We start from the raw sequence: 25,268 nt of genomic DNA, 5'->3' as shown, positions 1-25,268 counted from the left end.
ACTTTTGTTATTCACCAAATACTTATTTTCCACCATAATTTGCAAATAAATTCATTTAAAAAATCCTACAATGTGATTTTCTTGATTTTTTTTTCTCATTTTGTCTGTCATAGTTGAAATGTACCTATGATGAAAATTACAGGCCTCTCTCATCTTTTTAAGTGGGAGAACTTCCACAATTGGTGGCTGACTAAATACTTTTTTGCCCCACTATGTATATATATAAAACATCTTTTATTATTTGTTCTGGATTGTTTTTTTATTTTTATTGCAAGGTATTACTGCACATCTACAAGTCTGTGTACGCGACCAATAAAGTTGGCTTTGATCTATTCTAAATGCTACTGTGTGGTGCTGTACTCCAGTTCGACTTACTCAGGACTCTTTCTGATTTTCTAAAGAACATGTCCCGGGGCCTTTGTCCTGTGATGTGTTGGGGTGCTTGTTTTCTGTGACGACAAGTGACCACCACAACACAGTGGTCTATCAGGGAAAAACAAATATCGTGACAAAAAATATTGTCTGTGTGTGTTTGCATGGGTTATCAGCTGTGTGTGTGTGTGTATATATCTGGAACATGTGCCAGACACATCTGTGGTTCGCTAGATATCCCAAGGCTCTTTCCACTCCTATCAGCACACTGTAAACTAATCTATAGAGATCCTTCAGTTCCTCCAGCAGCTTCATGTGATGGTTGGGATATCCAGACCCTGCAGTCTCTGTCTGCCCTTAAACAGTAATACCATTAATACAACAGAAAACAGCACACTGTAGAATGTTAATGAATGTTCATACGGTCTGTCATTGATTCTGACACCAGACACCATAAACGATTTGACGTAGTTTATTCTGAAGGTTTCGGGAATTAACAGATAAGAGCAAAACCGGTATTCAGTTCAACTTTTCCCCCTTCCATCTGTAAAAATGGTTAACAACAGTTATAAATACAACTGTCACGACACTGAAGTTCATGAATGACTTTTTGTCCCAGTGTGGGCCCAGTTAAAACACTGGTGGTGAGATCCAGAGGTAGTGGTGGGTGGCTAAAGTTGACTAGGAGCAACACTGTTTCAGCACTGTGGAGAGAATGAACAGCGGACAAATACAAAACTAGAAGCAACTGGTGGGGGAAAAGATGGATGGATGTGAGGAAGAGCGTCTCTTTCCTCACCATCCATCCCCTTTGTTGACTGATTTGTAGCAATCATATATGAGGCACAGTCATATATGAAACCGTGTTCATGAATAGGGTGCTAGTTTGTTACCAGGACAGGTTGAGAAGCTATTATTACTTTGTACATCCCACTCAACCCTCTCACATGGAATGGTGAAATGACACCAAAACGTAGGCGTTACTCTCTCCATGGTTCCTTCCCAAAGCAGTTGCTGGTAGTGCTTGAGACTCGACTGCCACCCTTGGACCACACACTGAGGTTTAAAGTCTCTATCCGTCCCTCTGTCTCGACAAAGGAACTCTCCAGTGGGAAAGTGTAAAGGACACCTCAATTTCACATCTGCACAGACAAATAAAATACTTTTTTTTCCCATGGACGAGCCATTTCCTTTACAAAATAAATCTTATTTCTCAAGAATACAATAATAAAATGAAGCACGTTGGAAAAAAAGTAACAGAACTCCATATATACACATACTATTTTGGCAGACAAAAACATGAACAAGTTCATTATTGTAAACAGCTCTCTCCTCCCTTTTCCTCCCTTCCTCTTCCTGTTTCCTATTACATTCACAGCTCTAGTTTCTGGTTGGTCAGAAACCCGTAAATTGTGCTTAAGAAATCCTTGGACTGTTCAGAGTGGCTCTCCTAGGGTCAGACCCTGGGGTCTGCCTGTAAATAAGTGCACTGTCTCTACAGTAGGTCACTGCTTTAAGACTGTCCCGTGGCTGCAAGTTCACGTGGCCCTCCTAGTTGACCCGCAACATCTTGCTGTTGAACGTTGAGGTGGGCAGGAAGGGTTAAGGGCTTTTTGTGTGGTACCGGGTTAAGCAAAGGGAGGTTTGAGTGGGACTGGGGTGGGAATGGAATGGCTGTATACGGCGCTGGAATAAGAATAGTTGTGTGGCAACGGCACTAGAACAGTTATACTGTAGTTGGGTTTGTGTGGGAATGCGGTAAGGAGATTTATGTATGCCACTAGGGTAGGGCAAGGGGCTTGGAGGTATGAAGTGTTTAGGGTGTAAGCCTTCAGTTGTCCTCCTCAGAGAGCTCGTCCTCCCCCGTGGCTTTCTCGGGGATGGCGTCCAGGCTGCGTGGTCGGGTCCTGGACTCGGAGCCTGCCGTGCTCCCTGATGGCCCGTCCTTACTGAGGTTACAGGTGAGGGCGGCATAGTGGATCTGCTTCAGGTTCTCCTGGACCTCACTCTTTGCGTGTTTCAGCAGGTCCGCCTGGCCCTGGAGGGGATGCAGGGACATGACAGGAATGGCAATATAGAGACAATGGAGCATGTATCAACAACTTCAATCTCCAGTTTAAACAGAAAGTCAAAGGGTGAAACCAATAATACCTTAAAAAGGTCACAAAGCGAGAGAGTAGTGTGGTACTAACTGTTTAATCTTAGTTGTATGCGGTCAGACATTGGAGTCCTACATCTCCCCAACGCCCACAGAGCGTAACCGCTGCTTCTGTGTATAATGAATTATGCAGCGTAGCCAAACACTCACCAGGCACCAACTCAATTTCCTGGGGACCATGTATAAATGATGAGCCCAAACGCTCATGAGGTGAGCATGCAATTAATGCATGCAAATATTACAAATAAATATGCGGAAGGTCATTCCTCGATAATTACCCCTTGTATTGAGACAGGGATTAAATGAACGGCATGAAGACAAATACATCAGACTGAGTGTGTACAATCTAACTCAGACATAGGCTCTTATTCCACCGCGCTGCAGCTGAAAAACAAATGTCAATTTAAACCTAGCTACCTTATGTCCCTTCTGTAAACAAACTGTTTTTCTCATTTAGTGAAGCTCAACTGCATTGTGGAATCAGAATCTCTGAAGTGTTTGCTCGGAAGTAGTTTCTTGAATTTAAATTCATTGCCTACGCCTGTCCTCAATAAAACAAACATTAAGTTAAACCGCTTACATGTAACTAAATGTAATAGAAAATGTAATCTACGTAATCCCAAAAACGTATTATTTATCATGAGATAAACAATAACTAGTAATGCTGCATTCTCCAAGATTAAACTCTCACCTTTCTGGTAAAAATAGTTACATTGCAGAGGTGTAGTCACTTTTGAGGACACAAGCTCAAGTACACAGATTTCCTATTCAACAAAACTGTATGAATAAGGCTTGAAATGAATTTTTTTTCAAAACTATTAAGATTTCACCTTCCTTATAACTGTAAAATACATATTTGTATATTTAGTGTTAGAGAAAATGTGCAAAGTTTCTAAAGGTCTCTCTTGATCAAAATGTCTGCCCTCATTGCTTTGAACATCTCTCAGAGCTCTAGCTTGGCTTCCTGAACTCGTTAGGAACTCGCCTTTCATCTCATTTTAATATTGTCCATCTATGACAAAGTATTTTTTGTTAATCTATTAATTATTTTTGAAATATCACATTTCCATAAGTATTCAGACCCATTACTCAGTACTTTGTTGAAGCGCCTTTGGCAGCAATTACAGCCTCGAGGCTTCTTGGGTATGACGGTACAAGCTTGGCATACCTGTATTTGGGGAGTTTCTCCCATTCTTCTCTGCAGATCCTCTCAAGCTCTGTCAGGTTGGATGGGAAGCGTTGATGCACAGCTATTTTCAGGTCTCTCCAGAGACGTTAGATCAGCTTCAAGTCTGGGCAACTCAAGGACATTCAGAGACTTGTCCCGAAGCCACTCCTGCATTGTCTTGGCTGTGTGCTTAGGGTCGTTGTCCTGTTGGAAGGTGAACCTTTGCCCCAGTCTGAGCGCTCTGGAGCAGGTTTTTATCAAGGATCTCTGTACTTTGCTCCGTTCATCTTTGCAACGATCCTGACTAGTCTCCCAGTCCATCGCTGAAAAACACCCCCACAGCATTATGCTGCCACCACCATGCTTCACCGTAGGGATGGTGCCAGGTTTCCTCCAGACGTGACCCTTTGCATTCAAGCCAAAGAGTTCAGTATTGGTTTCATCAGACCAGAGAATCTTGTTTCTCATGGTCTGAGCTTCGTTAAGGGCCTTTTGGCAAACGGGCTGTTATTTCCTTTTTTTGAGGAGTGGCTTCTGTCTGGCCACTACCATAAAGGCCTGATTGGTGGAGTGCTGCAGAGATGGTTGTCCTTCTGGAAGGTTCTCCCATCTCCACAGACAAACTCTAGAGCACTGTCAGAGTGACCATCGGGTTCTGACCAAGGCCCTTCTTCCCTGAATGCTCAGTTGGCCGGGCGGCCAGCGCTAAGAACAGTCATGGTGGTTCCAAACTTCTTCCATTTAAGAATGAGGGAAGCTACTGTGTTCTTGGGGACCTTCAATGCTGCAGAAATGTTTTGGTACCCTTCCCCAGATCTCTGCTTCGACACAATCCTGTCTCGGAGCTCTACGGACAATTCCTTCGACCTCATGGCTTGGTTTTTGCTCTGACATGCACTGTCAACTGTGGGACCTTATATAGACAGGTGTGCTTTTCTAAATCATGTCCAATCAATTGAATTTACCACAGGTGGACTCCAAATCAAGGAGTAGAAACATCTCAAGGATGATCAATGGAAACAGGATGCACCTGAGCTCAATTTTGAGTCTCATAGCAAAGGGTCTGAATACTTGTGAAAATAAGGTATCTGTTTTTCATTTTTTATAAATTTGCAAACATTTCTAAAAACCTGTTTTCACTTTGTCATTATGGGGTATTGTGTGTAGATTGCTGACGAATGTGAAAAAGGTCAAGGGGTCTGAATACTTTCCGAGGGCACTGTAGGCTTCAGACAGGAGTTGACAGTCGGAAGAGCGAATTAAAATGGTAGGAGGGACATCCCTGCTGCAAGAGGTGTCAGATGTCACATCCTGCTTCATACAGGCGAGATGAGACACTCCTGTGTCTGAGACTCAGGCCTACCTCTTCATGCAAACCATTTTGATCTACGGTGTCCACAGATCGATTTATACGCAATGGTTTTATACGGTTTACTGGTAGCTAAAATAGATTAAACAAAAGATAAAAACTGTCACAAAAAAAGATTGCAAAAACAAATTACTCAAACTAGGTGATCATTATCGTTACCTTGAGGATGGTTATGTTCCAGGTGAAGCTCTCCACAGCCTTGGCCAGCTTCCTGCCCTTCAGGCCCTCCTTCACCGCCATGTCATGGAGGTTCTCATGGAACTCCATCGCTGGGGAGAGAGGGGTCAGGGGACACGAGTGTTACACTCTGTATTCACACACATTTGTCCCAGAGCCTAGCATTGACGTACAATGTTCAATGCATTTATATGCTAGGTTTGCATGAAATGCCAATTGGGGTTAGGTCAGTGTCAGCACTATGGGAAAAGCCTTAAGTTAAAGCCTCCACACATTTGGTTTCATTCTTGACATGTGAGACAATGATAAAACACAAACACACATTAGATGATCATACGTTAAGTATTCAAGTCTCTTTGTCAGTCTCTCAGTGTGCATACAGCACTAGAACTACCTGGTTCAGTTTTTGTTTTCATGGTCTATAAAAATTACACTAGTCTGAAAACAGCTGCCCAGCAGACAACATGAGGACGGAAGCAAAGCTGGTGAGGTCAAGATGGAGTGAGAGACATCTTCTCTTGAGAGTGTGAGAGAAAGAGAGAGCAAGACTAGCATGGGCAGGGCAGGGCAGACATGACATCCCCTCACTGTGGATTAGCATCAAGGCGAGGAGCTCCCTTCCTCCTCTCCTTCCCCTCTTTCCTCCTCTCTCTCTCTCTGACGGAGTGGGGCTCTCCGTTAGGATACACAGACGAACATTGCCGTGTGTTTGATTTGAGTCAGGTTGCAGTCCACAACATAAGAGCAACAGCTGAGGGTCTGGCCGTTAAGGTGCTCGGTAACGGGAGCTTGGTATACTACTAATAGCTTCACCAGACTCAGCTGATGGCACACACACACACACACACACACACACACACACGCTGAAACGGTCAGACTGAGCATGCTCAGATCTATCGCGGCGCTCTATCAGCTCTGGGTCGGTTCCCAGCCCTGTTGGTGTTGTTTCCATGGCAACACCACATACCGTACATATGAGATATACGGTGGGTTGGATGGATGTTGATGATGATTCTGAGGAGGTCTGTGATATTGGCACTCCAGCAGTTAGCACATACCTGACCTAGATGAAGAGTCGAGACTGAGAAAACGGCCAAAGAAATGTTCACAAATTAGGCCCTGGCTGAGGCTAGTATTGTATTCTCTTACAGAGAATGCGTAGGGCATAGATTTTTTTTTAAAATTGGACCATACACTGTGCTAATAATCTGTTACTCCCAGCCTTTTTGATTTTGTTCACTGTGAAACATCGTAATGATTCCGGAATGATTATCCCCCACCCTCAGGTGCTGTGCTGCTGTAACTACAGTCACTGTTGTTGTACTCATGAAGCATGACTGTGCTGGACGCACACACACACACACACAACCAACTCTCAGCAGGGGTTGCTTAGCAACGCAGTGTAGAGTTGGGGGTGTGTGGCGGGGCACTAATTCTGTCATTCTGAGCAAGCCCTTTCAAACTCAATTCTCGGCAAGCTTATGCTCGCTGACAGAGACTGTATGGAGCCACCAAAGGTTCTCAGTCACCTTTGACAGTCCATAACCGAGCGGCAGGTAGGAAAGGGGTTTGCCGTGGCCAATGACAATACATCAGGGGTAAGCTTCTTTAGATGGTGTAATTTTTTTCCCTCGGATACCTGGAGCTCAATAACTGTCAGTACAATGAACTTGGACCACAGTGCCCAGTCACAGGAAATATTCATGAAACCGTTTCCCCAAACTGTATTGTAGCCGAGGCTAAATCCCTGTTGGTATCAAACGGTGGCATACGTGTACATATGTTATAAAAGATGATCTGCCTGTTTACTAGCTTTATTAATAATGGATTGAAATCGCAAAAGCAACACATTGATGGATTGTCCCCAATCCTCCTGAATAGATGATGCATTTGACCCTGTAGAATATCACCTACTGTATTTAATGGCCATAGGTCATTACTGTAATGGGGTTTTTCCATTCATCTTATGTTCCACATTTTAGCTTGTTTTCTAGGCAGTTTGTAAAAGTTAACCTAGGTGGGATCTGTTATAAGCATTACTCTGTCCAGACTAGGTGTCTTTCGTTCAGCTATTGAGTTGTCCCAGATGTTATTTGGTACCTGTGTGAATGTCAAGTATTGCATTTGATCTGTGCACTTCAGACAGTAAGTAGTGAGCTTTGTTTATTGTTACCCAGGGGGTCTTTTGAGGCGGGTTGCTCTCTCTGAGTGGTTATGATGGATTACACAGAACTCCAGTAGCTGTTGCTGGAATGTTCTGCTCACTGTCCGGAGGGAATACAGTTTGTATTGACCCATTTTCCACTCACACTCACAATACGTATAGATGAAATTATAACATGAATTTCTCGTTGCTTAGTTTACCATTTGCTGTGTCCTATTTTGCAAAATGTTGGTGGTTGAATCCAGCCCAGTAGATTTGATATGGTGCCTGGTAGTAACCAAAGGCCTTGGGCAGCCAATGTGGAAGTCCATGTTTAACCTGTTTAGTTGTCATGTGTGCCCGTATTAACTAATAAAATAATACAAATTCATGAAGCATTTCCTACCTTCACAAGCCTATCGTTTTGGCTTAACTGAGTGGCCTAGTTAGGTACAATTTGAAAGAATTTCTGTATTTGAGTACTCATGGAAATAATTGAGTTACGTCAAACATGTTAGCGTGAAACAGTGCTGAAGGCAAAAAAAAGTTTGCGCTATGCTGGTTGTTCAGATACACAACTGAAAACCCAACTTAAAACATGTCCAATGCACTTCATATACTCCTCAAAGAACACACACCTTACCCGAGTTTGAAATGTCAGTGCTTATAAATGTAACATAATAAATAGTCGCATTTGTGAATTGAGTACTTGTATTCGAGTAATTAGTAAACGCAAACTTTAAAATCGAGTACTGTGTACGTGTGCCCATCCCTAGTTACTTTCAGGTTCATTTTCATAGACATTTCAAAGACTAGAGGAAAATAACCATACATTGACAAAGTGTGATGGGTTCATATCAACTTTGAAGAGGAATGTTTTCAGACTATGGACACAATATACTGTAATACTATAGATCTTACGAGCACCAAAAGTGAGCCCAATTCCGTATGGCCCTTCTGCCTAGAGTAAGAGATGTTTTTGTTGTCTCTTTCAGCACCGTTCCTTTAGGCAGTTCACATCTTAACTCTCAGACTACCAACGGCTAATGTCTCGGGCAGCAGCTTGAAGGCAGGTCATGTTGGTGTTGTGATGAATACTAAGAAGAGGAGATGACGGCAAGAAGCCATTGATTTGCGACACACACCTCAGTTAAAGAAGACACTCGTCCACCCCCTTGATGAGCCAAGACAACAGACTATGAATATTTTATGTGTCATCCATCTGGAAACCAATAAATCCCAGCCCCCGGAACGATGGCCTGTTTTTCCTCACTCGGCACTCCAAGCAAGTTACTCCATGATGAATGAAACATAAACAATGCTTAGATGGGAAACGTTGCTGAAATGCGCTGCATTAGATTAAAGACAGACGTCTAAATGATCCCGTCACTGAATATGATTTTATTTGTACTGTAGTAAATCTACAGGTCAATTTTATGCTGCTTTTAAAGCACACAATTTGGTTTTGCAGAGTTTGCACCACTAGAGCTCTTTCTGGAAAAATCCACCTTGTCGAGTTCCCCTCATAATGGGGGAAGGAAGTAGAGGGTGAACATTCTGAAAGATTCTCAAGCCAAGACTCTCCCAACCTTGGAGTGAGATCTCTGCCAGCGTGTTCCATTGATGAGCTGCCAATCACCCTATCAAGGCTCCAAGCTCCTTCCGATCCCCCACGCCCCAGAGCAGAATGGATTAACACTGCCCCTGTCCAAGTCAAGTCAACACATTATGCAGGGCCAGAAGGCTATTCTCACAGAGACTCTCACCAGAGGAGCGGGATAAACAGTGCTAAGCGCACAGATATAATAAAATTGCAAGAGCACACAAGCTGCAATATTCATATCAAAGTGCAAACGCAGAATTCTAACAATGAGATCAATAATTTTCCAATCAATTGCTCAGACAAAAAAAAAAAAAAACGTATTTTTATCCATTCTGGTAAATTATTCCCTTTCAATTGTTATTAGATGGGCTTGATCTCATTCTGCACGTCTTGTAGCGGTGCGGTTCCTGTTGGAAACCGGGTATAAAAAGAGACAGCAGCCGCTTGCCAGTCTTTGATGTTGTTCTGTTCAGAACCTGGGTGTTTACCACCTCAGCTGCAACCCTCCTAATTAGAGGAGCAGCAAGGCCGACGCCGTGAGAATCATCAAAAACCAGGCAGAACCAAAGCAGCGTTTCAAAGCAGCCGGGTCACAGAAATGAGCATGAATCAAATGTTAATAACTTATGTAACAGGGCCGGCATAATCAGTCCATATTTTTTGTTAGCTGCTGCTCTCTATGGCATACTTCAGACAGGGGGGTGATTGTATATGAAAGGAAGATGGGAAGATCTGAGGGACAGTGGATCTTTGCAGAGAAATGGGCTTTCATGCTAAACATCGCTCTTTAGTCATCTCTTTCCCTCTCTTACCTGCTTTCTGGGTTAGCAGTATTCGGTCGTAGGCTCCCTCAGAGTTCTCCAGCAGAGCCTTGCTGGTCTGGATCATCTGTCAGGAGAGGAGAAAGCAGACAGTCCAGTTCAACCTCTTTTTCCCTTTACAGCAGCCTGGCATCCTGCGGTAGTGAGCAATCTTCATTTGTTTTGTTTTTGCAGAGTATGTATTCAGTGCGGGGGAGAAAGGAGCCTAGGCCCTTATTACAGAGATAGAGGGCCAAGCAGCGGGAGTTGTGCTGAGGCACGGTAAAAAACAGAGGGAGGAGAGTGTATTCGTGTATGTTATTGAAATTCGCAAGACAACTAGGGCATTGCATGTTACCATTATAAAATATGACGCTCCAGTCCTGTTTCAGAGTTGGTCTGAAACATGTGATTTCAAGAGTAGGTTATTATTGTTTATTACAGCAATCCGTTGTAAATAGGAGAGGTCTTGTTCAGAGGCGTAACACAGCCTTATCTGTGGCATCACAGCTGGATAGCGGACCGCTAAATTTAGCTCCCTGTCTTAATTGAGTGCACACTCTTCTGCCCTCCATGACTGTGTTGAAACTGTCATGGTGGCTCTGGTCACATATAGAGGCCCATTTGCACTTCTAATGCCTGGCCAAAAAATAAAACACCCCAAAATACATCCCTGGTGCATCGGGGGTATTTCGGGAGGTTAATGACGCGTGTGTTTACTGTCATGGATCCTGGTAAATACCCACTGCACGACCCAGGAGACGTACACACGGATACGACCATCTGGATCTTTCTCCCTTATTACCGTCTCTCGGAGTGCAATTAATACGATCATCTGAAGGAAATGATATAACATGTAAAATTAGAATAGGCTTCTTAATGCGATTCTGGGGCGAGATGACACAATTACGGCAGCCTTCCGTTTCAATTAGTGGTACGGGTGTTGGGCTTTATATTCTCTGCTCTGGCGTAATTGACTTGTACATTCCCTCAGTGACTTAAGAGCACTGCAAGGTCACATAATAAAAACAGGCGGTCTTGTTCCATGGCCAAGGCAGACCGGGCAGGGGGCTTGGGGTGGGGAGCGTGGGCAGCTGTTTCAGCAGAGCTCCAGTTGCCAAGTCAATCTCTGACGGTCGGCCAGTGACCCAACAACATGCCCCCGAGATCGATCCCTGTTGCTGTGCCAGATTCCCAGCCAGTGAGAAAGAAGAGAGTACCTACTTAGGAGCATTGAGAGCGATGTGACAGGAGCTAAGGGGATCAGCAGCACTGTGACTGTGTGTCTGTGACAGCTTGTCCATGGTGGACTGCTGGGCTGGGCGTTCCACTTCAGGCAGTGAAAATGGAGAACTCAAACAGTGACTCCAGCCCTCTACACCCAAGTGGGGATATTAGGAAATAAACCAATTAGAATATGTTCTTTGGTGATACATCAATTTGAATATTAGGAGTGATTTATACAATTATTTCAAAGCCCTGACAATTAACAATATGGCCTATATATTTGAGGTGGGCATCAAACCTAGTTTTATGATGGCAATCCAGAGCATTCCTACAGTCTGTGATGAGTGTAACACGTCGTGACTAAGCTGAGGGAGGCGTGTGGGGTGTTTGTGACAGTCCACAGCTGCAGTAACAGGGCTGGAGGCTGTCAGGCACACTGATTACTTTACTAATGGGTGAAGAAATTACAGCCTTGGGTGACAGACACAGCAACACGGGGAGATATTTATAGTGGATTGAGAGGTAAGTGGCTGAACTCAACGCTGGCTTTGCTCGCTAAAGACTAGCTGTGGTGATTTGTGTATTTAGTGGTGCTACTGGGAGTGTTTTACAAGGCTTCAAAATGGTAATAGTTATCATTAACAAACTAGTACTTTGTGACACATTGGTACTTCCCTACATTTTTTCTAGAAAAATCGACACAATACATTTACAACACGAAGAACAGCACATTCAATTAAAGATAATTTCTGCAGAGGAGCACTGTGATGATCCTGGAAGAGTCCACATTTACTTTTCCTCTGCAAATAAAACAAGTAATGAATAGAAAAACCAGACAACCCCATAGTAGAATTGTGTATATCTATTTACCTAGTCGGCTTGACGTTGTGTGTTCTATGAGAGAAATGTTCATCTCAAAGCGCATTCAAGTTATGAGTGCCACAGAGACGGAAACGTGCAATCTGACAAGCAGTCAATGCACAACAATTCTTAATTCAATAGTGGGGGAAAATCAAAGTTTTAAATGGCATTTGTTAAAAAGAGGTGGATCCCGGCTTTCCATTCATACTTATTTATTTCTGAAATGCACCATTTTAAACCCAGAGTTTTTAGCAGCGGCATGGTTGAGCACGATACCGCTCCGCAATTCACCTCGAGTGCACTGGGAGAGTGGACCAAACGTAACACGGGTCAATTGTAGGGTAACTTGGAGTGACCTAAATTGTGATGAGACAGATTACATACAGTTGAAGTCAGAAGTTTACATACACTTATGTTGGAGTCATTAAAACTCATTTTTCAACCACTCCACAAATTTCTTGTTAAACTATAGTTCTGGCAAGTCGGTTAGGACATCTACTTTGTGCATGACAAGTAATGTTTCCAACAATTGTTTACAGACAGATTATTTCACTTATAATTCACTGTATCACAATTCCAGTGGGTCAGAAGTTCACACACTGAGTTGACTGTGCCTTTAAACAGCTTGGAAAATTCCAGAAAATGATGTCATTTAGAAGCTTCTGATAGGCTAATTGACATCATTTGAGTCAATTGGAGGTGTACCTGTGGATGCATTTCAAGGCCTACCTTCAAACTCAGTGCCTCTTTGCTTGACATCATGTAAAAATCCAAAGAAAATCAGCCAAGACCTCAGAAAAAAAAAATTGTAGACCTCTACAAGTCTGGTTCATCTTTGGGAGCAATTTCCAAACACCTGAAGGTACCACGTTCATCTGTACAAACAATAGTACCCAAGTATAAGCACCATGGGACCACGCAGCAGTCATACCGCTCAGGAAGGAGATGCGTTCTGTCTCCTAGACATGAACGTACTTTGGTGCGAAAAATGCAAATCAATCCCAGAACAACAACAAAGGACCTTGTGAAGATGCTGGAGGAAACAGGTAGAAGGGTATCTATATCCACAGTAAAATGAGTCCTATGCCGACATAACCTGAAAGGCCACTCAGTAAGGAAGAACTGCTCCAAAACTGCCATAAAAAAGCCAGACGGTTTGCAACTGCACATGGGGACAAAGATAGTACTTTTTGTAGAAATGTCCACTGGTCTGATGAAACAAAAATATAACTGTTTAGCCATAATGACCATCGTTATGTTTGGAGGAAAAAGGGGGAGACTTGCGAGCCGAAGAACACCATCCCAACCGTGAAGCACGGGGGTGGCAGCATCATGTTGTAGGGGCTCTTTCCTCCAGGAGGGACTGGTGCACTTCACAAAATAGATGGCATCATGAGGAGGAAGACTATGTGGATATATTGAAGCAACATCTCAAGACATCAGTCAGGAAGTTAAAGCTTGGTTACAAATGGGTCTTCCAAATGGACAATGACCCCAAGCATACTTCCAAAGTTGTGGCAATTAAGGACAACAAAGTCAAGGTATTGGAGTGGCCATCACAAAGCCCTGACCTCAATCCTATAGAACATTTGTGGGCTGAACTGAAAAATTGTGTGCGAGCAAGGAGGCCTACAAACCTGACTCAGTTACACCAGCTCTGTCAGGAGGAATGGGCTAAAATCCACCGTACTTGTGGAAGGCTACCCAAAACGTTTGACCTAGGTTAAACAATTTAAAGGCAATGCTACCAAATACTAACTGAGTGTATGTAAACTTCTGACCCACTAGGAATGTGATGACAGAAATAAAAGCTGAAATAAATCATCTCTACTATTATTCTGACATTTCACATTCTTAAAATAAAGTGGTGATCCTAACTGACATAAGACAGGGAATATTTACTAGGATTAAATGTCAGAAATTGTGAAAAACAGTTTAAATGTATTTGGCTAAGGTTTATGTAAACTTATGACTTCAACTGTATTTGGTTGAGCAAGAATAGTGGCAACCAGGGAAAATGTTGGGGGAATAAAATGTAACATGAAGTGGTTTCTGTGAGAAGCACAGGCAGGGGGCATGTCAGCGTTATTGTATTTATTCATTTTGGAGTAGAATGTCTTTTTAAAAAGTCACCCAAACTGAGCTTCTCAGTCCTTCTACATAAAATGTACACGACTTGATCTTCTTTCACTTCATATTTTCATCAGAATTGCTGAGGACACACAAGAGTCATTGTCTAACACTTAACTCATGATCCAAACTTCACTGACGCCTGCCCATGACTCTCAATGAGAGACACTTTTGAGTAAAGTTACACTACTCATCCGTTGGCAGGTTAGTTTGCACATTACCTTCATGCTCTGTGTGGGGGTTCTAAAGTCAAGAGAATGAGACATTATGAATACATTAGGTAAATTACATGCAATGCTATGCTAATGGTGTACTAATGCAGTCTGTAGCCTTTGACCTGTGTTCTACAGTGAATAATAAGCTTCACCAATACTTCTCCAGGATTTATGCTTTGTGCACAGCACACTGCAAACATGTCTGACACAGAAAACAGCTGGTGTCAAATATAAATATCAAAGTATGAATATTTTAAAGCGTATTCAATACATATTCAGAGGAAATATGCTAGATTTGAGGATGAAATATCAGATGCTCCTAAAGTGTTTTTCCATGGCCACGTTGGATAACCTAGCAGAGCTTTCATGTTGTTTTTATCTTACTGGCTGTATTGTAGCAAATACAGTAGATAAGTAATGAAATATTCAAAATGGGGGACAAAGGTAATCCTATAACACTCTTGTATTATTAAGGTACATTGATTACGGTGAGGTGTAAGGCGTAATAGGTCTGTATTGAAATAGCCTCAATGACACATTATAAACTGGGTGTTTCCAGCCCTGAATGCTGATTGGCTGACAGCCGTGGTATATGAGACCGTATACCATGGGTATGACAAAACAGTTATTTTTGCTGTTCTAATTACGTTGGTAACCAGTTTATAATAGCAATAAGGCACCTCGGGAGTTTGTGGTATATGGCCAGTATACCACGGCTAAGGTCTGTATCCAGGCACTCTGCGATGTGTCGTGCATAAGAACAGCCCATAGCCGTGGTATATTGGCCATATACAACAGCCCCTCATGCCTTATTGGTTAATTATATAACTTCAGTCCATTGTCAACATTGATTAAATGACTTCATAAAAACAACCCACCCCTGCCCTACTACCTAACCCTCTTACCCCCATGTTACCATTCAAATCCCACTAAACCCTCCTCTTGACTTGATTAGAGTCAAACTCATTTTCTAGGTGTTTTGAGGTTGTTTTTACAACCAGCACATTAGTAGTGGTCTAAAATCCCAGATTTCAGGTCCTGGTCCTAAAAAAAAGAACGTCCTCTATCAACTAACCTTATAAAACAAAGAAAAAAAAACCAAACATGATACTGTTCAAACAAAAGTCCTCCTGTACTCACCATGTCATAGGTGGTGACCACCTTCTTCAGGACATCTGGTAGCTGGCCCTGGGGCTCCATGGTGGGGTACTGGTCCTTGAGGTTGAACACCAGGAGGGGGTTGTTGTCAGCCCCCGTCAGCCGGGAGGACAGGGCCAGGATGCACTGCTTCAGGTTGGCCACCGCCGAGAGGCCACACAGTTCCTTGAAGGGCACTATGGCATTCTGCAAAGGAACATGAACGCTTGGGTTGGTGTCCTGATGATGAACTAAAGACTTAGCATGTTATTGTATTGAAGACAAAGATCACTGGACAAAGTGGAAGATAAAAAACAACTCAAGCTTTCATAAATGGACAAGATGCAGAATATTGTACTGCAGACTAGGGACGTGACAAATTAAACAATTTTGTTAAAACGATAAGAAACATTCATCAAATTCCATGTGAATTCACAATGCAGATGTGCTGCTGCCAGCAACGGTTTGGGTCTCACGGTGCGTCCCTTTCAGATGGTTAAGCATTAATGTACCTCAATTCCACCTCGCAATGTTTGCATTTCCTTCTCAAAGTATTGCCATACAGGACTTCGCTGCTGTCGCTTGCCTTTCTCAGCCATTTTTCCAACTGTTAACGACAATGACGTAGTGGTGGAGAGTAGACTTCAAAATAACGTGTCGACTCCCATTTCTGAGTGTCCAGATTCAATTCCACTAGGAATCGACTCCTAAGATTGAGTATTTTGGGAATGGAGGAGACTGATGAGTTGCCGTACTTCCGAAAACACTTGCATCTTTCATAGTGAGCTAACGAGGGACGGAGAGAGAGGGGAGGGGCACAGTACAGGCAGGTCGACCAACAGGCAGACAGAGTCAGAACTGTGCACTTGGCCTAGGCTATTTATCGGCAATCAAAAGCTCTATCTCGCAATGCAATATCTCGCAATTTCTTGGCCTGCAATGTCTCAACTTCAGTAAAGCAGGGCCTATCATCAATGAATAGGCTAGGATATTGAGATGAGAGAGATGCAACACGTCACTCTCGCACTGTATCTGCACATATGCATGGGTTCACTTCACGCTGTTCACAGCGTGGTAGCCAGGGCAGCAAAACAGTAGTGAAGTGCCTCGTGCTTCAAAGCTCTTAGTTGTTGAGGAAATTGACCAACTATGCTGTTTACTTTCTGGATCTACATAATTTCTTTAACGTTAAAACATTCACACCCCTATTGCAGACAAAGTTGCAAAACAGTATTAGCCTCAAGGGTACTAGGGCATGAATGACAAGTGAATTATTACAGTTCAGAGTTCCCATTTGTTTTCATTTCAGTTTGGTTTTTTGTCATTTAAGATAAAGCTAACTGCTGTGACAAAGTTCACTTGAGTAATTATCTCATTCAGCTGGTTCATTATGAATGAAGATCAGTGATTAGATGATTCCTAATGTTTTCAATTATCTAACGTAGAAAATACCAACTGAGCTCTGTTAAGTTACCTAAGTTAATGTGGCCTATGTAGTTACTAATTAACAGGCGAGAAGTACAAGTACAGAGAAACACCCTGTGATAGGAAGTGGTTACGAGTACTTCTTACCTCCAAGAACCTTTGTTGGTTTTTGTTAGTGATTCGATCTCACACACACACACACACACACACACACACACACACATTCCTGTGAAAGGCCCAATTTAAACAGTGTGTAAACAACCGGGAGGACAAACAGCCACAGAGAGAACGCCCAAGATGTGTTAGTCTCAGGGACAGTGGCCTGTTATCACATAATGACTGCAATGTAAACAGAGCGACCAAAATAAACCCTAATACACAATGCATAATGCACCACAAAAGACCAACCACACAGTGGGGGAACAATCGACTATGCAACTTCCTTCTGGCACATTTCTCAGTATTGCTTCAGACCAGAAAAGACCAGCTGTTTGAAGTAGGCTAGCTCATGGGGGGCCCAGTGGGAACCTAGTGAGCACACAGGAATGCACAAAAGCAGATGTAGGTGGATAGTCTGAACAGTCAAATTGTCATGTGGGTAGTGGGTAACAATAGCCTACTGTTCATCTTTTGGTCGATATATCTTTCAGTTATGTCCTGTTTCAAGCAATAAAAGATTGATCATTGCTGCTAACAGTTTACTAAGTGCAAATTTGAAGTAAAACACCATATCCGTTTTTTGATATTTTGAAAATTGGTGACGCACTAGTCTCGTTTCCACTCCACTTCGACATAATTTGTGGTAATCTGTCCTTTAGACAGCATACAGTAATCTCCTTCTAGAATTATTACTGACAAGCCCATAAGCGCCACAGTGCAGTATTACGTAACACGTTTTCCATTTTCTATATTAGAAGGTATGCTCATAAGCCACTACCTGGATATCTGAATCAACCCCAGGCCTCAGTGCTCCAGTGGGAATGTCACCAGTCTGGCTCTGAGCTTCGAAGTCTCCTTGAGTCTGTCTCGACTGTTGTGCAATACACATGGATTAGATCAAATCTGAAGTTTGGTGGCTTTGTTTTCTCTTGCCAAAAAGGCCTTTATTTTAGATGCTACACAGTCTTTGTAGTAAATCTCACTGTGATCCCCGCTTGACACTAGGGGTCAGTGTTCATATTCTAACAAAAACATTCCTATGTAGGCGGGTGAGTAAATAAACTTGGATTCAAACGAGTCATCCACGACTTTATTAAAGCATGCACATTCCCCCCAAAATATGACATAATGTAGGCTAGCCTGGCCAATAGAAACTAGGAATAAATTGGTGATGTCTCACAAGTCAATCCTTAGGGATGGATCGAAATTTACACCATGGTTACTCAGGCCTACCTGTCTGACAGACGAAATTAGGCTGTAGGCGGCAATAGCCATAGATTTGTCAGTCAATTCCTCCACCCATCATGCATTCTTTAAATATCCTACCCTGTGTCAGTGAAGGGCTGTTAAGTTAAAACCAACACTCGAATTGAGAGGATATCTATTATTTTTTTAAATGGCAAAAAGCACAGGCCTACCCCTTGTTAGCTTAAGATTTTGAAGAAAATTAAATGGGATCCGATTATATAAAGTGATCGATAACAGTGCTTTGGTCCGCAATGTTTTATGCTAGAAACAAGCTGTAAAATACCCAGGAAAGACGTGACTCCGATGCATCCTTTCTTTGACATTAAGAGGCTGAGCTACAACCTTCTATAGCCGATGAGACAAAACAGACTTTGATTGGGAAGTAATCTAATTCTGTCACTATCAATCGATTAAGCTGTTCACCATGTACAATAGAAGATGATTAAACCCAGACAGCTTTTAGGGAAACACTTCTGACCATCTCTTGTTGGGTTAAGCCACAGAAGAAAAGTAGCCAGCAGTTAAAGCTTACATTTGTATGTGTCGGTAGACCTACTCTGTCTGGGGTGGAAAGGTAGGCCTACTCTGTCTGGGGTGGAAAGGTAGGCCTACTCTGTCTGGGGTGGAAAGGTAGGCCTACTCTGTCTGGGGTGGAAAGGTAGGCCTAACTTTTAAAAGAACCACGATCAGATTCCTAATCATTTGCAAACAGGGACAGCTTTGTTGCAAACCAAGTACACCGATTTGGCATTGGAGAAATATGATAAGATGAACACATAAGCTATCGCTCAGTCCATTCTTAGCCTGCAATTTTGGTAATTTGTGTGGTATTAAAAAAGATTATGTAGAATTGTAGAATTGCCTGACATTTTTATAAAAAGGAAAATAAAATCTCAGACCTGCAAATACAATAATAGATTCATGCAATGCTTTTACTATAAAGGAGATCTTTCCACTTCTACTGTTGTCCATGGTGGTCTGTGAGCCCACAACTTTCTGGCCCTCAGCCCTGTGCGCTATAAAGAATTCCTGCGTTGCCATGTGATGCCCTGGTCAGTCCAAGACGTGAGGGTAAACAGTAGACATGTTCTCTGCTATCCACTTTGTTTTAATTACTATTTTGGGTATAGGGGATGGTCACTTATAAAAAATAAAAAATTACGTTCAGTAAGGGATTAGGTCAAATATATTTTTCATTTCAGAGAGGTCCGATTTTCTCCATGTAACCCTTATTACAAATAATGTTCACTCCCTTACCTGCATGTTTTCTCTGAGGTCGGTGGCTTCCCTCAGTGGCAGTATGGCTGTCTTGAAGATGTCGTCCACAGCCTTGATGACCAGCACTCTCATGGTGGCATACTCCCGACTTCTCTTGCCCTTACGCACAGACAGTCCCCTCTTGTGAGGCTTGCCCCCGCCCCGTCGGTTGGTGATGGCCACATGGACGAATAGCCAGGCGTGGGGAAGGACTTCCCCCGTTAGCGATTGTAACGGTATGTGCCGGAATCCTGGCTGGAGACACTCGAAGGGGATTGTGTACTGGCCGATGAACTCGTCGCCAATGTAGTCATCATCAAGCACCACGAAGCGCACCATGGCCAACTCAGGTAGGTTTATCTGAAACTCAAAGCTTTCGTCAAACAGTGGGTTCTCCCCATTCTGATTGACAGTTTTAGTCCTTTGCTCTGCACAATCAGCAGGGATGCCATGGATCTCCACATAGACATAAGGGTCAACAACATCTCCTTTGGAGCCTGAGCCTTTGGGTTTGGGGAAGTTTTGTCCACTTATGATCTTTATGTGCAAGAGCTGAGGAGACACACCAGGTACTGAGTCTTTGGTGTTGGCACTGAAATATGACACCTGCTCCCTCATTATGGCTGGTCGCAGCACATAACCACAGTTCCCATTCTGACGGAACCAGCCAATGTTTAGGTCCATCATCAGGCCGGGGGTCTGGTAGTTCATTGCCACGATCTGGCAACCACACTTCCAGAAGTCCTGAGGGTTCATGTTACTGGAGTCGATCCGCATTGGGCTGGGGTAGACTCTCGCCAATAATTTCTTGTTGTAGTTAACAAAGTCGCCTGGGAAGTCATTGGCACAGCGACTGGCAAAGACCTCATTGAACGAGCAAAGTTCCCAGTGCTTCTGGCTTTGGAAAGCTGTTGGGAAGTCTTTGAACGCAATCGATTTACACAACGTTACCAGGTCAGAGAGGTCCTTGGACAGCTGGAACTTTTTCAGTGGGATGCTCTGTTGTTCGTCGGCTTCAATGTTCATTCTTTGGGACATCTCAGCCCCCTCATCCTCATCAGTCACTTCGCCCTCTGAGCTAATGCAAGTCGTGCCCAGCTTCTTCCCCTTCAGCAGGATCTTACACTTGAGGTCAAAGGGTGAGGGCAGGTAGCTGTCCTCAGGTGAAGGTGGATCCATGTAAATCTTATCACCAAGAATCTTTTTCAAGTGCTGAAACATGACCTTCTGCTGCTTTAAGGAGCAGTGGTTCTCCAGACACAATATCAGGGGAAAGTCAGATGCAACAAAGGCATATTTGTTGATGATGTCACAGACACTGCAGAAGACTATCTGCGAGGTCATTGTGTGGCCAGTGTAAATGACAGGCTCATTATCTGGTCCATCCCAGACATCTAGTTCTACACTACGACAGCCCATTTTGAGGGCACGGATGTACCCTGTAATGTCAGAGGGGCCTCTAAACTGATCCTCGATCAGGTATGTGTTGTGGGAAGCGTTGATGTAATAGTGGGACAAGGGCTGGTTCATGTCCTGACACACTGTTTTTTGTTCAGGGTCAAAGATGTGGCACTCTGGCGACATAAGATAATTGGTAAACCCATCAAGGGAGAGCCAGCCCTTGAGCTGCCCCTCTTTGGAAGGTTCATACCTCTGAATGACCTCCAGACTGGTGTCTTCACTTACTTGTGCCATACCCTGCTCAGCCTCCAGAAACATAGTTAAGTCCTTGGTATCTAGAAATTCCTTGTTGCTAGAGAACTGGACAAGAAGGAAATACATTTCTGGTCTTGTGCAAAGGTCATGAAAGACTTCAATGAACTCCTCCTTAGTCACACCACATCCCACCGTATCTTTAGATTTGTGAAACTCTTTAAACTTGAGTTCAATCTTAACGTTTTTGAGTCCAGGGTTTAGGTTTTTAATTAGCTGCACGGCAGCACATAGACTGATGTGCTTGCTGTTGTTTGCATCAGCCTGCTCAAAGAGGTCACCGAGCCAGGAGGAGCGCATGTTGTTCTGGTTGCTCTCAATCATATTCAGTGTGTGTTTCCCATAGGATATCAGGTATCTAAGCCCGGTCACCCATATGTTGGCCATATCGGCAGAGTTTGCAACCAAGTCCAAAGACTCATAGTTCTCCCCATAGATGATTGAGAAGGCACAGTCCTCTGATATCTGATCATATATTCCGTTGGTCCTAAACGTTTCTGTGTTTTTCCCTGTCCGCACCTCTTTGATGGACTTGACATCAATTTTGGCTTTCTCTGACTCTTTTTTGGAGGGTTCCCACCTTAGAGACTGCATGTCCGCGTCCAGGAGGAAGTAGCGGTGGTAAACGCGGGAGTTGGAGCGGACCTTCTTCAGTTCAGAGCCGTCCACCATGGCGTTGATGCAGTCGCTCGCACTGCTGATCTTCTTCTCAGTGGGCATGCTGCTGAACGAAACCGTCTTCTTCCTCTCTTTGTGCAGCCTCGAGCCATCCTGAGGAAGAGAAAAGCAAAAACCTGAATACCTGTTCTGTAAACCAGTAGAAAATAAGTAAATCACTTTAGATTTAGAGGTAAAAAGAGGGGCTGAATACTCTTTCAATCACTTCTCTGAGCTGGAAGCAAAATATTTAATTTATGAGATATACTATAGGCCAACTGAAAAAGTGGGAGTATTCCTGACTGTATGACAAAGCATTTGCGCATGTGTCTGCCTATTGAAATGGGTTGATTATTTCACTACCATTTGCTATGAAATCTGTTTAACAACTTAGCATTCCTTGATGATTGGAGCTGCCTAATGTCAGTGTTTGACTTCTAACTGCAATTCTTTCGGAGCAGCAGGTAGCCTAGTGGTTAGAGTGTTGGGCCAGTGACCAAAAGGTTGCTGGATCGAATCCCCGAGCTGACAAGGTAAAAAAAATACAAAAATCTGTCATTCTGCCCCTGAACAAGACAGTTGGCCTACAGTGGGTTGTCAGTGTAAATAATTATTTGTTCTTAACTGACTAGCTTAGTCAAATAAAGGTTAAATGGAAAAAATAAAAACATTTAAAATTGTGAGCAATCTCTATTAAACAGTATTTTACCTTTCAGGCTTAACCCCAGAGAAACTATGTATTAACTAAGCACAGTTATGATTCATTAGTTTCAGAAGGACCAAAAAAAATTGATAATTTCTTAAAATAGCCACGAAGAGCATTGTGAAGTATAAAACATAATGTTCAAATACTGGGCATAATGCAGTGGTATGGTAGCCTGCTAATTCTCTTTGTCCATGTTGCTGCAGGCCTTTATGGTCTAGAGGTCATCAATGTTTCCTTTTCAGCCCTACCTCTCAGAGCCCAGAGGGAGAGAACTATCGAACTAAACTTGGCTCAATAAAATAAAATAATTAAAACATTCCTGTGAAATGCGTGCTGTTAAATTCTTGACTCTGGGGAAGCAAGTCACACTCCGATCAAAGAGGAAGCGGCCAGTATATGGGATATAATCAGTTGGGATAGGCAGTAGGGATGGGGATTTGAAATAATTTCACTATATGAATAGTATCATGAATTTTTTTCATTTATTTGGATATTCTAAATACGTGTACGTTTTTAACCTGAGCACTGCTGCTGCGCGAGGGAGAGAGGCTCAAACAACATTTTATTGGTTGTGTACACAGATTTGCAGATGTTATCGTAGGTGCAGCGGAATGCTTGCGTTTCTAGCTCCAACAGTGCAGTAATACCTAGAAATAAAAAATATAAAAAAGACAATCCAGAAAAATAAATATATCAGAACGAGCAATGTCAGAGACTGGAATATTAAGAAACTGGAGAGGAGAAAGAAAGAGAGAGAGCGAGAGACATCTCGGCTACAGCCAAAACTAGCTAACTTGTAGCAGCCACAATATTATTTATCATCCCATACAACAGTACCTGTCTTGACTGGAGTAGCCTAGAGAAGCTATAGTTAGCTAGGCTAAATGCCGGGCTTTCTCCCCAACCCCATTCCGATAAAACAATATCCTACTTGTTGGTTGCTCGTTGTAGCCTACTCCTACTCCTTCTCATTTTGCAAACTGTTAATTCCATAATTGTATTCCATCTTGCATTGAATTAGTGAACTCTCACTCCACTTGCTACATGTTGAGCCTCTTTGCCACTTCGATTGGCCAACATAAACAACAAGCTACACATGATACCTGAAGGCTACCGGTCGGCTACCTGTCTTTTTAAATGGGGCGCAGGCAGCACACCATTTTAAGATGAATTACATCCTCGAAGGAATGTTGCCAAGCTATCCTAGTGTCTAAATATTTGACCTTGGATAAGTGCTTCAAACTGAAACTATAGGCTGTAGAGAGCTTAAAATAACTTTAGGGGGAACATAAACAATTGTTAAAAGAGCATGTTTCAGCATGGGTTAATTAATGCATCATAATTTCTCACTCTAATATACAGTATCTACTGCTGTACATATCATTCTTAGTATATCTTGTTTAAATTCATCAAGTGTACATGCATATAAATTGCATTTGGATTACTGTTACAGTGCTATTCAGGTTCGTTCCGACATTTGTTGATATCTTGTTTGTTTTTTGGAGGATTATTTGACATTTTACTGCATTGTTAGGCGCTAGTAACATAAGCATTTCACTGAACCCACTATTACATCTGCTAAACTGTGTACGCATCCAATAAACTGGTTTGATGAGATGCTAACAAAGAGGTCAAAGCAAAGTTGAGAGCAGCATACCATTTATGGTGCGTCACATGATGTGAAAAACACTGGTTGTTGACATATCTTGTGTATACGTCTTTCCTAACTCCCCCCAACCCCTTCTATTTTTCTTGAGAACTGAGGACCGTTACCTTGAAGGATCTCCTTCAACAATTGTGTTGCTCGACTTAAGGTGCCTGTCACAGTGCATTATGGGTGAACCACAATGAGTCCCCCCCCTAAAAAGGATCTAGTAGTGTATTGGCCACGTGCGTGACATTTCCCAAGTAGTCCGTGTCATTGTGTTCCAGCACCTTTATTTTCAACCTTTCCACATTCAAGCTGAACTAAATAAAACATGAATTCTGCATCAATTGACTAGCATCAGGTGAAGCCTTCAATGCATGCTGAAAGTGCCTGACTTATGAATGAATAGATTCCATTTCCATTTGCTGATGAAAAGATTCATGACATTACTAAGCGGTTCCAATTTGTTTTCACCCAATATTTTGGATGCCTTTTTTTAAGGCCAATTGGAAGTTTAAAATGGGCATTCAAAATACATAGACAAGCGTGCTGCTGGTTCTCGTGTAAGTTGTTTATACTGAAATAAACAGCATGCATATGGCGCTATAGATGTGGGGAAGCCTTCAGCGCCCATCGTCCTGCAACGAACGCACTGCCATTCCTGATCAAATGGCCTGCGATGTTCAATGTCCCAAGGCCTGCCATGTGATCTTGTCCACGCTTGTGTGCACTTACTAAGAGTAATGGCTCTCATGAAAGTCTATGTGCTTCACCCCCAGGGCAAAGTCCATTGAAAATGTATTACCTTTGGGTCAAGAAAAATCTGACTACCCTTTTTCTAGACAGAGTTGAATGACAGACATTAACTGCTGAAAATGTAAGTTTATGATTGACTATGAGCACCACCAAATATATACGGAACAAAAAATATAAAACGCAACATGTAAAGTGTTGGTCCCATGTTTCATGAGCCAAAACAAAAGATCCCAGAAATTTCCCATACACACAAGCTTATTTCGCTCAGATTTTGTGCACAAATTTGTTTATATCCCTGTGAGCATTTCTCCTTTGCCAAGATAATCCATCCACCTGCCA

General features: G+C 42.8%; 1 protein-coding gene across 4 annotated transcripts in view; it reads right to left on the bottom strand.

Moving 5' to 3' along the window:
• Nucleotides 1–828: 828 nt before the first annotated feature.
• The window catches only part of LOC106582018 (inactive phospholipase C-like protein 2), a 53,491-nt gene continuing 29,051 nt past the window's right edge, over nt 829–25,268 (bottom strand). For 3 of the 4 annotated variants that reach the window (XM_045703247.1, XM_045703258.1, XM_014164677.2), the window contains exons 3-7: nt 19,450–21,933; nt 15,364–15,567; nt 9,803–9,878; nt 5,227–5,336; nt 829–2,410 (exon numbers count right to left, since the gene is read on the bottom strand). In XM_045703247.1, the coding sequence (XP_045559203.1) occupies nt 2,204–2,410; nt 5,227–5,336; nt 9,803–9,878; nt 15,364–15,567; nt 19,450–21,933 (3,081 nt within the window). In that variant the 3' untranslated portion in view covers nt 829–2,203. Of the gene's footprint in view, nt 2,411–5,226; nt 5,337–9,802; nt 9,879–13,852; nt 14,252–15,363; nt 15,568–19,449; nt 21,934–25,268 lie in introns of those variants that run through there. The other variant, XM_045703261.1, reaches the window with a different exon arrangement.

The sequence above is a fragment of the Salmo salar genome, chromosome ssa02 (genome assembly GCF_905237065.1).
Source record: "Salmo salar chromosome ssa02, Ssal_v3.1, whole genome shotgun sequence".
In the NCBI taxonomy this organism is placed as follows: Eukaryota; Metazoa; Chordata; class Actinopteri; order Salmoniformes; family Salmonidae; genus Salmo; species Salmo salar.
The sequence above is the reverse complement of the archived record's forward strand: the minus strand, read 5'-3'. Positions and strand labels throughout refer to the sequence as shown.